Source organism: Ranitomeya variabilis, chromosome 1, assembly GCF_051348905.1.
Source record: "Ranitomeya variabilis isolate aRanVar5 chromosome 1, aRanVar5.hap1, whole genome shotgun sequence".
Taxonomy (NCBI): Eukaryota; Metazoa; Chordata; class Amphibia; order Anura; family Dendrobatidae; genus Ranitomeya; species Ranitomeya variabilis.
Window position 1 is genome coordinate 379,334,104 of NC_135232.1, and position 15,062 is coordinate 379,349,165.

Genomic DNA, 15,062 nt, shown 5'->3' on the forward strand with positions numbered 1-15,062 from the left:
TACGCAGCAGGTGTGCGGGCCGGTAAACTGTGCACCCGCGATTGCGCAGTACAGTGCATGAAGTCACGGTCCTCCGTCCCAAGGCGTCTGCCCAAGGCGCATGCGCAGGGGGGCAAGGACAGGCACCAAGGAGACAGAGGAACCGAGAACAATGTCAAAATCAAAACGAATACAAAAAGGGGGGGTGAAAGCAGTACTTAGGAGATATGGCAGGGAAAAGAGGAAGAGAAAAACCTACCCCCGCAAAAAAAAAAAAATATTTATATGCATATAAACGAAGCAGGCACAAATCAAACCCCACATAAACAGTGAAAACCTCACATATTATATCGTTTGGACTCAAAAGGGTCCTAATAAAGCAATACATGCAAAAGGTATAATACCAAAGCAAAGTCCCCAAATATGCAATTCAAATGTAAGTCCACAAAGAGAATATAGGTAATAATGCATACATGGGCACATTGTAAAAGAAAACCATGGTTTTCAACGGATAGAAACTAGTTCATCCGTATGAGGTAGCAGGAGGTGTAGAAGGATGGAGAAACAAGAGAAAGTCAGAAGAGCTGCGGGAAGGAAAAAAGGTTAGTATAAATCTGATAGAGATCCATACCAAATCCCTGTTCCCCCAATGATATACGTTACATTTTATAACTGTTTGTAATAACCCGTAAAAAGCAGCTCCTCATTTAGTCCATGTGGGGCAAGGGTGTTCAGATTGTGGATCCATTTTGATTCACATCTTAGCAGTTTCCGAGCCACATCACCACCTCGAATATTCTGTGGGATGCCCTCAAGTCCCATAACCTTCAAACCCCTAGTCCGTCCTTTATGAAAGTCCAAAAAATGTGCGGCAACGGATGAAAGGCTCCTGCCCTTTTCACGGTCCCTGCATGCCGTAGCGATATTAGACAGGTGTTGCTGTGATCTTCTTCGCAGTTCCTGCGTAGTCTGACCTACGTAGACTTTCGGACACTCACAAATCAAGGCATAAACCAGCGAACGTGTCTTGCAATTGAAGAAGGTCTTTTTTGGTGTAATCTGAAATGGAAAGGTCGTGAGTGTAAGGCCATCTTGCGCCACCATGTATTGGCAAACACTACAGCCCCCACATGGGTAAGTTCCAAAAGTCCTAAACCCCCTGTTTAGTCTCGAGAGTGGTCGTATAAAGTGACTGTGGCACAGCATATCCTTCAAGTTCTTTGCCCTACGGGCTATCAGCTTGGGAGTAGACGAAATATGCTGAAGAAGCCTAGGTTCACTCAATAGAGTGCCCCAACTGCGGTCAAGAATTTTATAGATATCCCGCCACTGATTATTAAATGTGGTCACAATTCCCAGTGGGGCTTCCAACTCACGTGTTTGCCTCTGTAGTAAGTCTGAGCGTATGCTAGTCCGGGCCCTCTGATATGCCGTAGAGATGATCTTCTTAGGGTATCCACGATATCGAAAACGATCTGTGAGTGCCCTTGCTTCATGCTGGAAATCCGGAGCCATGCTACAATTCCTCTTCAAACGCAGGAATTGTCCAGTCGGGATACCATTCTTAAGGTGCCTAGGATGGAAGCTTGAGTAGTGTAACAAGCTATTCGTCGCCGTCGGCTTACGATATAGGTTAGTGACAATGTTTGACAATGTTTGAATCCACTATGCTTACTTGCAAATCCAAAAACTCCACCAAAGTATGCGATATATGTGATGTAAGCCTGATGTTAAAGGAGTTCTCGTTTAGATCGGCAATGAACCGATTGCAATCCTCCTCGGTACCTGTCCAAAACATCAAGATATCGTCAATAAAACGAAACCATTTAAGACACCTCTCCTGGAATGCCTCATGTTTGTACACTACTAACTCCTCCCACCATCCTAAAAATAAATTTACATAAGAAGGTGCACATCTGGCCCCCATGGCGGTCCCTTTAACTTGTCTATAAAAGCTCCTATCAAAAACAAAATAATTTTTATCAAGGACAAAAAACAGGAGGTCAAGGAGAAATTGATCATGTTCCCTGTCCCCTGTAGTGTTAAGGTCTAGAAAGAAACCGACCGCTCTCAGACCAACATCATGATTGATGTTGGTGTAAAGGGACTCCACATCCAAGGTAATCAAAATCGTGCCAGATGGTATGTGGAGGTTCTGAATTAGCTGGATGAGATGTGAAGAGTCCCTGAGAAAAGATGTCAGCCCCATGGCCAATGGTTGTAGAAAAAAGTCAAGATATATACAAGGTTTTTCAAATAGGCCATTAATGCCAGACACTATTGGCCTACCTGGGGGCTTTACCAGTGATTTGTGCACCTTCGGAAGAAGGTAGAGAGTCGGCACGTCGCAAGACGCAAATGTGAATGTAGCCTAAATAATAATAATAAAAATAATAATAATATGCCTTACATGTCCATATAAATGGATTAGGAGGGTTGATCCTACTGACAGATTCCCTTTAAGGATTTCTTCACTGTTGAAAATTAACTTTGCTAGATGCAATAAAATTCTCATAAAAAGACAAGTGCCTTAAATATTGCTACATTTACACTGCTTCCTATAATAATTATTGGCGTGCAGTATAACCAAAGCTCATACACAGGCAAATTGTCAGTGGCATTTACATGTTTTCAATCATGCTGCAGATAACATCATTTGCAGTGGCAGAATCGATGAAAATGAATGATAAATTTTGGTTTCGTTACTCACCGTTCTTCATTTTTATATATCTACTATATAATTGTCTAAGGGTCACTTCCTTCTTTCTGTCTGTCCTTCTGTCTGTCTGTCTGTCACGGAAATCCCAAGTCGCTGATTGGTCGCGGCAAAACAGCCCCGACCAATCAGCGACGGGCACAGTCCGGCGGCAAAATGGCCGCTCCTTACTCCCCGCAGTCAGTGCCCGCTCCATACTCCCCTCCAGTCAGCGCTCACACAGGGATAATGGACCGCGTTATGCTGCGGTGTAATGCGCGTTAACGCTGCTATTAACCCTGTGTGACCAACTTTTTACTATTGATGCTGCCTATGCAGCATCAATAGTAAAAAGATCTAATGTTAAAAATAGTAAAAAAAATAAAAAATAGTTATATACTCACCGTCCGTCGGCCCCTCGGATCCAGAACAGGCCTTTCGCGCTCCTCGTGACACTTCGGTGACCGCTCCATGCATTGCGATCTCACGAGATGATGACATAGCGATCTCGCGAGACCGGTACGTCATCATCTCACGAGACCGCAATGCACTCTTGAGACTGGAGCGCGCAAGGAGCATAGGTAAACGCTTCGCCTGGATCCGGGGGCCAACGGAAGGTGAGTATATAACTATTTTTTATTGTAATTCTTTTTTTTAACAGGGATATGATGCCCACATTGCTATATACTATGTGGGCTGTGCAATATACTACGTGGGCTGTGCAGTATACTACGTGGGCTGTGCAATATACTACGTGGCTGTGCTATATACTATGTGGGCTGTGCTATATTCTACGTGGCTGTGCTATACACTACATGGGCTTTTATATATTACATGGGCTGTGCTATATACTATGTGGGCTGTGCTATATACTACGTGGGCTGTGTTATACACTACGTGGGCTGTTATACACTACGTGGCCTCTGTTGTACACTACGTGGGCTGTGTTATACACTACATGGGCTGTGTTATACACTACGTGAGCTGTGTTATATGCTACGTGGGCTGTTATAAACTACGTGGCTGTGTTATATGCTATGTGGGCTGTTATACACTCTGTGGGCTGTGCTATATACTACGTGGCTGTGCTATATACTACGTGGGCTGTGTTATATACTATGTGGCTGTGCTATATACTCCGTGGGCTGTGCTATATACTACGTGGCTGTGCAATATACTACGTGGCTGTGCAATATACTACGTGGGCTGTTATATACTACGTGGCTGTGCTATATACTACATGGCCGGCTGCGAACAATCAGCGACAGGCGCAGTCCGGCCGCGAATTGGCTCGGGATTTGAACCATGCTTTGCTAATTGGTCGCGGCCGGCCAAATCCTGTGTATTCAATGTATTATTCTAAAATCTTCATAAATAAACTACATACATATTCTAGAATACCCGATGCGTTAGAATCGGGCTACCATCTAGTTATTATTATAATTATCGTTACAATCACTTGGAAACCAGGCCTTAACCCCTTCACCCCAAAGCCTGTTTTCAACTTCCTGACCAGGCCATTTTTTTCAATTCTGACCACTGTCACTTTTTTAGGTCATAACTCTGAAATGCTTCAACGGATCCTGGGAGATCATGTCTCGCACCATCCACCAACGTCACGTTGCACCACAGACTGTCCAAGAGTTGGCGGATGCTTTAGTCCAGGTCTGGGAGGAGATCCCTCAGGAGACCATCCACCACCTCATCAGTAGCATGCCCAGGAGTTGTACAGTAGGGAGGTCATACAGGCACGTGGAGGCCACACACAATACTGAGCATCTTTTCCTTGTCATGAGGCATTTCCACTGAAGTTGGATCAAATACTGACCAAATAACGTGTGAACTAGGTCTAAAGGAGAAAAGTGTGGAGCTGCAGAAGAAGTAGGCTGTGTATACGATACGCTTTATTGCAATTAGTGCAATTTCTCTCGGGATCAAGTGTTGTACTGCTGGAGGAGGCGACTATAAAGGAGAAAAGCTGAGCTGCAGAAAAATGCTGTGCGTAAAGGAGAAGCGCGAGGTGCAGGAGGAGGCTGTGTATAAAGGAGGAGCGTGAGGTGCAGGATGAATAAGGCCCCTTAACTGCCACCATGAAAAGTCTTATCGGCAGTCGAAGGGGTTAATATTGTGCTTAAAAAAACTTTAGCTTCAACAAAATGGCGCTGGTAAACCTGTGAGATGTGATACAAACCGCAGGGCAGGACATACTATATACAGGGGAAGATGACATACAGATACAGTATATACTATATACAGGAGGAGATGACATGCAGGTATATACTATATACAAGAGGAGATGACACACAGGTATATACTACATACAAGAGGAGATGACATACAGGTAAATACTATATACAGGGGAGATGACATATAGGCATATACTATATACAGGAGGAGATGACATACAGCTATATACAGCAGGAGATGACATACAGGTATATACTATATAGGAAAATAGAAAAAAAAATTGGAATCCAGCTAAACAGGACTGGATTTTCCTTTTCTTTTTATTTTTCAAAAGAAAATATGGTGCATACAAAATAAAAATTTACATGGTCTACATGACCCAGTCGACGCGTTTCGACTGCACTAGGCAGTCTTACTCATGACTTACAGGGAGATGACATACAGGTATATACTATATACAGGGGAGATGACATACAGGTATATACTATATACAGGAGGAGATGACATGCAGGTACATATTATATACAGAAGGAGATGACATACAGGTATATACTATATACAGGGGAGATGACATACAGATATATACTATATACAAGAGGAGATGACATACAGCTATATACTATATACAGCAGGAGATGACATACAGGTATATAATATATACAGGGGAGATGACATACAGGTATATACTGAGGGGAAAATGAGAGGTGTGAAGTAAAAATGAGAGGTGTGAGGTAAAAATGAAGAGGTGTGAGTGCAAAATGAGAGGAGTGAGGGGAAAATAGTGGAGTGATCTGAAAATGACACGTGTGAGGTCATAATGACAGGTGTTAGGGGAGAAAATGAGAGGAGTGAGGGGGAAAAAGAGATGTGAGGGGGAAATGAGAGATGTGAGGGGGGAAATGAGAGACGTGAGGGGGAAAATGAGAGATGTGAGGGGAAAATGAGAGAAGTGAGGTGCTATAACTAAGCACAGTTAGATACTATGCCCTGGCAACGCCGGACTCTTCAGCTAGTACATACTAAAATAAAAAAAAACTCTTCTACAGGCAGGTAACAGTAGAAGCTATCGATGTATATAGAGGTGATCCAATAGCTACTCCGGATGCACCATCCTGCTGGAGAAAAACAAAATTTGGTTTGTTACTAGCTAGACTATGGTGTGATATTTCAGTTTTTCGCCCTTAAACCTTACAAAACTCACCAGTAAAGTCACCGATTGGTGGCAAAGTCAAGAAGGCAAGGCATAATGGGTAGTCTCATCTTATGTGTGGGTACCACCAGTTCTCAATAGCTGGGTCCCATCAAGTTTAGCTGTCAATGGAGGGGCAGTCATAATTCCCTTAGGGTATGTGTCCACTTTCAGGATGGCCGGCGGTTTGGACGGAGCGGCAAACCCGCTCCGCCCTAAGCTCCGCCCCCTTCTGGAGCCGCGATGATGCCGGATGTGTTCATTGCACACATCCGGCATCATCGCACCCCACACATAGGGCCCTGTGATTTACCTTGCGGCGGCGCAGCGGCGCCGCAAGGTAAACGGACATGCTGCGTTCTAAAAAGACGCGCCGCATATCCGTAATCGCAGGGCCGCTGGGTGTGTGTTAGCACGCATAGTGGAGACGGGATTTCATAAAATCCCCTCCACTATGCTGTAACATCTGGACGCTGCGGATTGAACGCTGCGGCACCACGCAGCGTTCAATCCGCTGCTATTCCGGATGTAAAACGGCACGTGGACACATACTCTTATGGTATGTGCGCACATTGCAGATTTTTGAGCAGATTTCTTCCTTTTTTTACCCCTGCAGATTTCCATTATGGAATGGGTGCAGAAACGCAGTAGATCTTCACAAAGAATTGACATGGTCCTTTTTTTAATCTGCTGCGTTTTCCATGCAGATTTTTCTGCATCTTCAGCACAGCATTTTTTTTTGCCATTGATTTACATTGTACTGTGAATCATTTGCGGATCTGCAGCGTTTCTGCGCGGAAAAAAAAGCTGCAGATCTGCAGGAAATCCGCAACGTGTGCACATAGCCTTTCACATGAATTCTCAGGACCCACATCTACTCCACGTGTATGGCATTTGCTGTGGATATCAGTGAGCGTAGGTTCCCAATATCTATAATAATTTAATGCCATAAATATCTGATAGATGCAGGTCACATGTCTGGTACCTGCATCTGTCTCCAGAAAAGGGATTCTTCGATTCCCCTTTCTGATTAATGATTGCAGTGACAAGTGCACTCAGTTGTATTCGGAACTTCATTTAATGGAACCTGTCATGTAAAAAAATGCTATTAACCTGCAGATATGTGTCCCGATTCCGTTGTCAGGTGACACAGGACCAGAGGCTCCTACCCTGTCCCTAAAACTAGGGGGCGCCCTAGCTCACCCTATTACCCTTGTTACTTCTGAAGGTGAAGATGCCGGGGCCACCAAGCTCACCTTATCTTCTGTATCCACCCTCCATCTGTTCCCTTCCCCCACCCAGGGAAGAGGGGAGCAACCGTGCACCACAGTACACCAACCAGACGAACAAGGCAACACGAACAAGGGAAACTGAAAATACCAAGCATACAAATATTCACTCACATATAACAGGGAAGTGGAGGATGGGGAAAAACCAAAGTAAGAGGAGGATAGGGAATGATCACACTTTCAGTTACAGAGGCAGTCTCTAAGTTGCACTCAGACAGCCGTCTAAATCGGATGGTGATAATAGTGTAATGCTCGGACTGGCCGGCGGCTGCATAGAAATATATGACGTGGTCATGATCGGGTAGGGAGAGCGGCTGGAGTGAGTTACAATCACCGTCCGATTTATATGGCCATCTGAGTGTGCCCTAATTCTGAGACAGCTCTCAGTTAGTGTCGGGGTGTGGTTACAGCAGCCATTCACAGTGTACTGCAACCCTATGGGTCCGTGTAAAAATCGTACTGCACTCGGATGTCATCCGAATGCAGTCCTAAAAGATAAGGAGGAGAATCTTTTTTTTTTCTCCACATACGAGACTCTGAAACTCGGACTATACTCTGATCAAACTTTGATAAAAATAATTAGTTTTGTTTTTCTTGTATGTGAGAAAAAAGGATGTCTGAATTAGGCCTAAGGATTCATTGAGATGTCAGTGACTTTTCTCTTACACAAAAGCTGACCAGTTTACATTAGTACTATGGATGAGATTTTCCTCAGAGTTTGGTTGGTGTGTTAGTTTTTACTATCAGAAATAGTTTTGAAGCTTTTTTTTGTTGCTTTAGAAGCTTTTCTCAAGCTTCTCCTATCGAAGCAACATGACGGCACACGGATGGCACAACAATAACACCAGAGTGCTTTCCAGTATTTTTTCACAGACCCAAATACTTGTATTGGAAAATTTGGTCCATGACTCAGATCTAAGCCGGACAAATCTCCGGGGTTTGGTGTGAACAATCAGTCCACAAAAGTACACAGACCTGTAAACAGTCCCATAGACAGGTGACAGTCATATCCGTGAAAAACAAGAGCAGAACTCATACGTGAAGAACTGATGTCTGAATAAGTCCTTATATTAGGGTTACACACATTCTTTAGCTCATTCATTGCAATGTAGGAATGCTTGGAGTTTGCTAGGATTCGCTGAGATTTCTGATCGATTTCATAACTATTTTTTTCTTAAATGGAGATGTGTAAAAATTGCTCATAAATGGCTTATTGAAATTCCGAGTAGTGTATAGAAAACATGTCTTGGGGGGCATTCAGACGTCCGTATAAATCAGTGTCATATGGGCAATGCATAGAAGGGCCATAGGTCTCCTGCCCCGGATGTGACAACGTCATATATTTCTATTGGAGCCGTCACGCTACGGTTGGGAGAACCGCAGCCAGTCCGGGGATTGCGGGATAATCTCAACCGATTTATACGGAACTCTGAATGCGCCTTATAACACTAGTTTTATATTTTCCAGTAGTCAGTAGTTTATCTTTTGTTGCCCTTTAAAAAAACCAACATACTCTTATGTGCTTGTCTCCTTTTATAGCTGCAATTGCTACATGTGTGTAGTTTTACTCCGCAGAAATGAGGCTGAGATTACTGTAGGTCAGATCAAGGATCATTCCTGTACCTAGAGATGTGCTCAGCTTAGGTGCATGTGGGAAGGATCCTCCTCCTCCTCCTCCTCCTCCTCCTCCTCCTCCTGAAGTGTTTTCCTGGAGGGTGGGGGACACAAGCTGCTCATTACCCCCAGTTTGAAAGTCTGATGAGTTTGCTGGTGAGGACTGGGAGGATCACTGCCTAAGGGAATCCCTTTGGAGACCTTACTGACTACCACCCCCTGGGGAGTCTCCTGCACCATGAAGATGCAGCTGAAGGTAATGTATGGAGTTACTATACTTCCCCTCTAGACTTTTTTGTAGCTGCTTGACAAGCTCTTTTCACTACTAAATATAGTGGCAGCCTCTTAGTGTGCAGCTAGGAATGTACTGCAAGTCTCAGCATTCCCTACAACACAACAGATCTGCTGGTACTTGCAGTGCTCCTTATAGAATAATTTACTTTTATAACAGCAGTTTAATGAGGATTACACACACATATTGATTTTTCACCTTACATTAACGCATGGTATTTTGCCAAATGACAAAGAAATATTAGGGACATGCCCTGGTAATTGCTGTAATGCAGATACATTAGTCACACAGCGGTTTCTTGCTTTTTTTCATGTGGATTTCCAGCAAATCTCTGATATTAGATGTTACTATGGTACCATGGTGTGTAGGCTAGATACATGTACTAAATTGTGACGTGCACGCTTCACTATGGTGAGATGCTGATTACATGCTGTTTGTATATTGCCATCCCTCAAACCCAGAGGATTGCCCGTCTACAGTACCCCAACATTTGCTATTGGTACTACTATGCTGCCCAGGACAGCTTACTGGTTCCCATAGCAACCGTTTCGCTGGGATATATTATGTTTAAGACAACAGGGTGTGAAAATGTCAGTTCCATAAAATAATCTGATGGAGTGTCATAACAGTCAGTAATTCGACTGATATATTTTTTCATATTTCTAACATAATTTAAAAAGGTTGTCTGTTTCACAAAAAAATTGAGCCAAGGCTTCTCCCAAAAATAATAGGCATTTGCTTCCCTGCCTGTCTGTTACTACTCACCATTTTGTGTTGACCACTTATCTACAATATATGACTACCGCAGCCAATTTACTGGCCACTGCAGGGTCTTGTTCTACATCCACAGCACTTCTGAGCCCAGTGACTGACTGCAGCGGTCACACGTGTTGGGCAGCCGAGCTGCAGTGCTGGAGATACAAGGACTTCAGCATTATTTTTATTTTTTTCTTGATGGATCAATGAGAGGCTTTTTTTTCAATAGAACTAGAGATATCCTTTAAGATAATGAACACTTAAAGAAGCCCCCTATGTATTTTTTTTTATTAAATGAGTATATACAGCGTCAGACTGGAGTACCTTGGGCCCACCAGAGAAAAATCATTCTTGGGGCCCACCTTGCCTTTATATAGAAATAAGACCAATTCTGTTGCAAAATGAGGCAATATTAGCCTACCACGGTAACCTTCAAAAGGAACCTGAAGACTCCTTTTCACATGTAAAGTGCCATGGAATAAATGGCGCTATAATAGTGAATAATAATAATAATTAGCCAATAAATAACCAATTTAACTTAATGTATAAATATCAAACAAAAGAAACACTTACCGTATTTTTCGGACTATAAGACACACCCTTTTCCTCCCAAAATGTGGAGGAAAATGGGGGTTGCGTCTTATAGTCCAGATATATTGGCTGTGGTGGGTCAGCGGGTCACAGAGGCAGGAGCCCGGCGGCTCCAGCTAACTCCTGACATTTGCAGGGATAGAGAGAGGGGGAATATAGGGGGGGTTGGGAAAATACGAGCAAGGACTTCAGAAGATGCACAGCGTTATTCACTGTAAGGAATGCTGTACACTGTCTGTGCACTTCATAAAGGGGCTGCAGATGCGGGGGGCCCCCTTTGTGGGTGGCAGGAGCTGGGGGTGAGCCCACCGGAGGATTCTCCGGTGTCCCGGTGCCCCAGTCTGACCCTGAGTATATATGTGTATGTAATGTGAGTGTATTAATATATTCCCCTACCACCGCAATTGCTACTATGCCACTCACGCTATGCCGAAAGTCTCTTTTAGGCCATTAGAGTATAGCATCTGATGCAAGAGCATGGGATATAGTATGCTAATGACACTCTGCTCCTCCTGGTGTATATTGGACTGCACTCAGATGACATCCGACGCGCTGTGAGAGATATGCTGCCAATTGCAGCATGATGTTATTTTTTTTCTCCTGTTGAATCGGCGTGAGAAAAAAAATCGCAGATCTGCTCTCTCATTGCACTCCTATGTGTTACCGTATTTTTCAGACTATAAGACTCACTTTTTTCCCAAAAATATTTTGGGGGAAATGGGGGTGCGTCTTCTAGTCCGAATGTACTTACCAGGAGTGTGGTAGCAGCAGGAGTCGGGCGATTCTGCCAGCCCTGGGCTGGGAAGAGGGGGTGTTCGGTTGTCCGATGCTGCAGGGCGATGCTCTGGCTCCCATCCCAGGCTGGTTCGGTATTTTGTGAAAACCCGGAGCCCCCACACATCCATTGCTGCAAGAGGTGGCGCAAGTGCAGATTGAGATTTCTGCGCCGATATCTCGTTGCCAAGATCTCAATCTGCGTATGCACCGGCTCTGGTGCCCATTTTCCCAGAGGCCAATGCAGGAAGTACGGGGGCTCTAGGCTTTCACAAAATGTCGGTGGAGCCCTCACACCGCTGAGCACCGCCAAACCAGCCTGGGATGGCATTTTCCGGAGGCCACCGCATTGCAGCAATGGATGTACGGGGGGCTCCAGGCTTTCACAAAATGTTGATCAAGCCCTCGCACCACCAAACCTGCCACACCTGCCTGGGTTGGGAGTCAGATCATTGCCGGACCACTGAACACCTCCTGTGACCCCGCTCCACCAGCACTGCCGATTCCCTCCTCCCCACGGTAAGCTGAATTTGGACTGTAAGACAGATCCCCATTTGATGCATTAATTTTTTTTCCCTATATTCCTTCTGAAATTTGAAAATTTGGTGTGTCTTATGGTCTGGTGTGTTTTATAGTCTGAAAAATACGGCATATACCAGTATGTGAGTGAGCTCTTGTAGTGTAAGTCTATGGAGTCTCTTTCTGACACAGACTTAGGCTGCCGTCACACGTTCAGTACTTGGTCAGTATTTTACATCAGTATTTGGAAGCCAAAACCAGGAGTGGAACAATCAGAGGAAAGGTATAATAGAAACATATGCACCACTTCTGTATTTATCACCCACTCCTGGTTTTGGCTTACAAATACTGATGAAAAATACTGACCAAATACTGCTAGTGTGACGGCAGCCTTACACTGTAAAGCCAACCCTGGGTCAGTCAGAGCGCAGTGTGACCTGGAGAGTCTGCAGAGGGATGATGTAACTGAGAGGAGGAGAAGGACGGCACTGAGAAGAGCGGTGGTAGGTGAGTATATTAATACACTCACAGTACATTACATACACTCAGGGCTGGTTTTAGGCAAAGTGGGGCCCTAGGCAAAGTTTAAAATGGGGCCCCAAATGCTAACATATTGCACATCATACAGAAGCATTTCTGCTGTATTTACATGCGCTGATCTCAGGCCGCTAAACGAGTGTGATCGCCAATACTGAAGTCGTTGGACGCTTGTTTCCCAGCCTCTTTCCACCATCTGAGAAAGAATGAAGGGGACAGAACGATCACTAATAGATCACTAACAGATCAACATACAGTATCATGTTATCAGCAGCACATCTACAGTTTATACCAGTGATGTGCTGCTGAGAACAATGATTTTTATTCCAGCATTAACAATCCAATCACCCAATGAATATGCAGCATTTTGCTTGTTTAGTATAATACACCCCATAGTCCTCCATATAATATAATGTGCCCCATAGTCCTCCATATAGTATAATACACTCCTTATAGTCCACCATATAGTATTATACACTTCCCATAGTCCTCCATATAGTACAATACACTCCTCATAGTCCTCCATATATTAAAATATACTCCTCAGTCCTCCATATAGCATAATACACTCCTCACAGTGCTACATATAGTATAATGCACCACCATAGTCATCCATGCAGTACAATTTACTTCCCTTAGTATAATGCACCCCATAGTTCTTCATATAGTATAATGTATTCCCTATAGTCCTCGATACAGTATAATTCAGCCCACATATAGTATAATGCAGCCACCACCCCACAGAGTATAATGCAGCCACCCCAGAGTATAATGTAACCCCCCCACAGAGTATAATGTAACCTCCCCATAGAATATAATGCAGCCCCCATATAGTATAATGTAGCCCCCTCATAGAGTATGATGCAATCACCCCTCATAGAATGTAAATATAATACAGCCCCCCCATAGAATATAATGTAGCCCCGAACAGGATATAATACAGCCCACCTCCCCATAGAATATAATGTAGCCCCATCAAAGGGTATGATGCAATCATCCCTCATAAAATCTAATAAAGCCCCCCACAGAATATAATGCAGCCCCCTCCATAGAATATAATGTATAATGTACCCCCCAAATATATAAAACAGCCACATAGTATATAACACAGCCTCCCCCATAGAATATAATATACCCCCATAGTATATAGCACAGCCCACATAGTAGTATATAGCACAGCCCACATAGTAGTATATAGCACAGCCCACACAGTAGTATATAGCACAGCCCACACAGTAGTATACAGCACTGCCCACACAGTAGTATACAGCACTGCCCACACAGTAGTATACAGCACTGCCCACACAGTAGTATACAGCACTGCCCACACAGTAGTATACAGCACTGCCCACACAGTAGTATACAGCACTGCCCACACAGTAGTATACAGCACTGCCCACACAGTAGTATACAGCACCGCCCACACAGTAGTATACAGCACCGCCCACAGTAGTATACAGCACCGCCCACACAGTAGTATACAGCACTGCCCACAGTAGTATACAGCACTGCCCACAGTAGTATACAGCACTGCCCACAGTAGTATACAGCACTGCCCACAGTAGTATACAGCACAGTAGTATACAGCACAGCCCACATCCCCCCCTTCCCTCCCCGCCTCTCTCCTCCCGAGCATGGCCGCACAGTCCAGTAAAAAAAAACAAAAAAACCACAAGCTCCTCACCTCTCCCCGAGCCCGCGCTGCTCCCTGCTCCTGTGTCGGTGGCTGCCGCCTCACTGCCTGGCACACAGTGAGTACGCGATGACGCGCACCCGCTGTGTCAGAGGCAGAGCGGGGAATGATGGGAGAGGGAGCGTCAGGTGATGCTCTCTCCTCCATCGTTGCTTTGAACTGTACCGGCAGATGCCGGTATAGTTCAATGCGGCGGGGGAGTCGGCGCTGGAGGCAAGCGGGCCCTCCTGCCTCACAAGGGCCCCATAGCGGCTACGTGACTTGCCGCTAGCTGGGGGCCCCTGGGGGAGCGGGGGCCCCAGGCAGCTGCCTGAGCTGCCTGGTCTGCCTGCCCCCAACGCCGGCCCTGCATACATTTATTTATTTTACTCACTTATATAGCGCCATTAATTCCACAGTACTTAACAGACCTTATTGGCCCTGTCCCCATTAGGGCTCACAATCTAGATTTCCTATCAGTATGTCTTTGGAGGAACCAGTAGGAAACCCATACAAACATGGGGAGAATTGCTATGTATCCATAAAAATTGGATGCTGTACTGATTGTCCGCATGGCATCTGTTTTTTTTGTTTTTTTGTTTTTTTTTTCTTTCTGACCCCCCCCCCCACATCAGATTTTAGAGTGAAATCGCAGTATGCTGCAACTTTTTTCCACATGCTGAATACAGCTGAGAAAAAATACACTGATCTGCACTGCCTCATTGAATAACAACAAAAAAACCGGTAAATTACATATTCACATAAAAACACATTATAGCACACCTCACACCAAATCCCCGTTGCCCTCATCTCCTAGAAATAATGTAAAATAGTAAATCAACATATACTTTCTGTCCGCCGTAGTCCAGGTAGAGAGGGGATGCAACCGTTCTACCCGGCCTCCGGTGATACACTGACAGGAGGTAATATCTCCCGCAGTGTATCAGCTCCGGTGCTGTCACTTACGG

General features: G+C 44.6%; 1 protein-coding gene across 2 annotated transcripts in view; it reads left to right on the forward strand.

Annotated features, from left to right (window-relative positions):
• Window positions 1-9,048: 9,048 nt before the first annotated feature.
• Window positions 9,049-15,062, forward strand: part of TRPM6 (transient receptor potential cation channel subfamily M member 6) — a 292,688-nt gene continuing 286,674 nt past the window's right edge. For both annotated transcript variants that reach the window (XM_077249032.1, XM_077249033.1), the window contains exon 1: window positions 9,049-9,209. In XM_077249032.1, coding sequence (XP_077105147.1) covers window positions 9,192-9,209 — 18 coding nt within the window. In that variant the 5' untranslated portion in view covers window positions 9,049-9,191. The remainder of the gene's footprint in view (window positions 9,210-15,062) is intronic.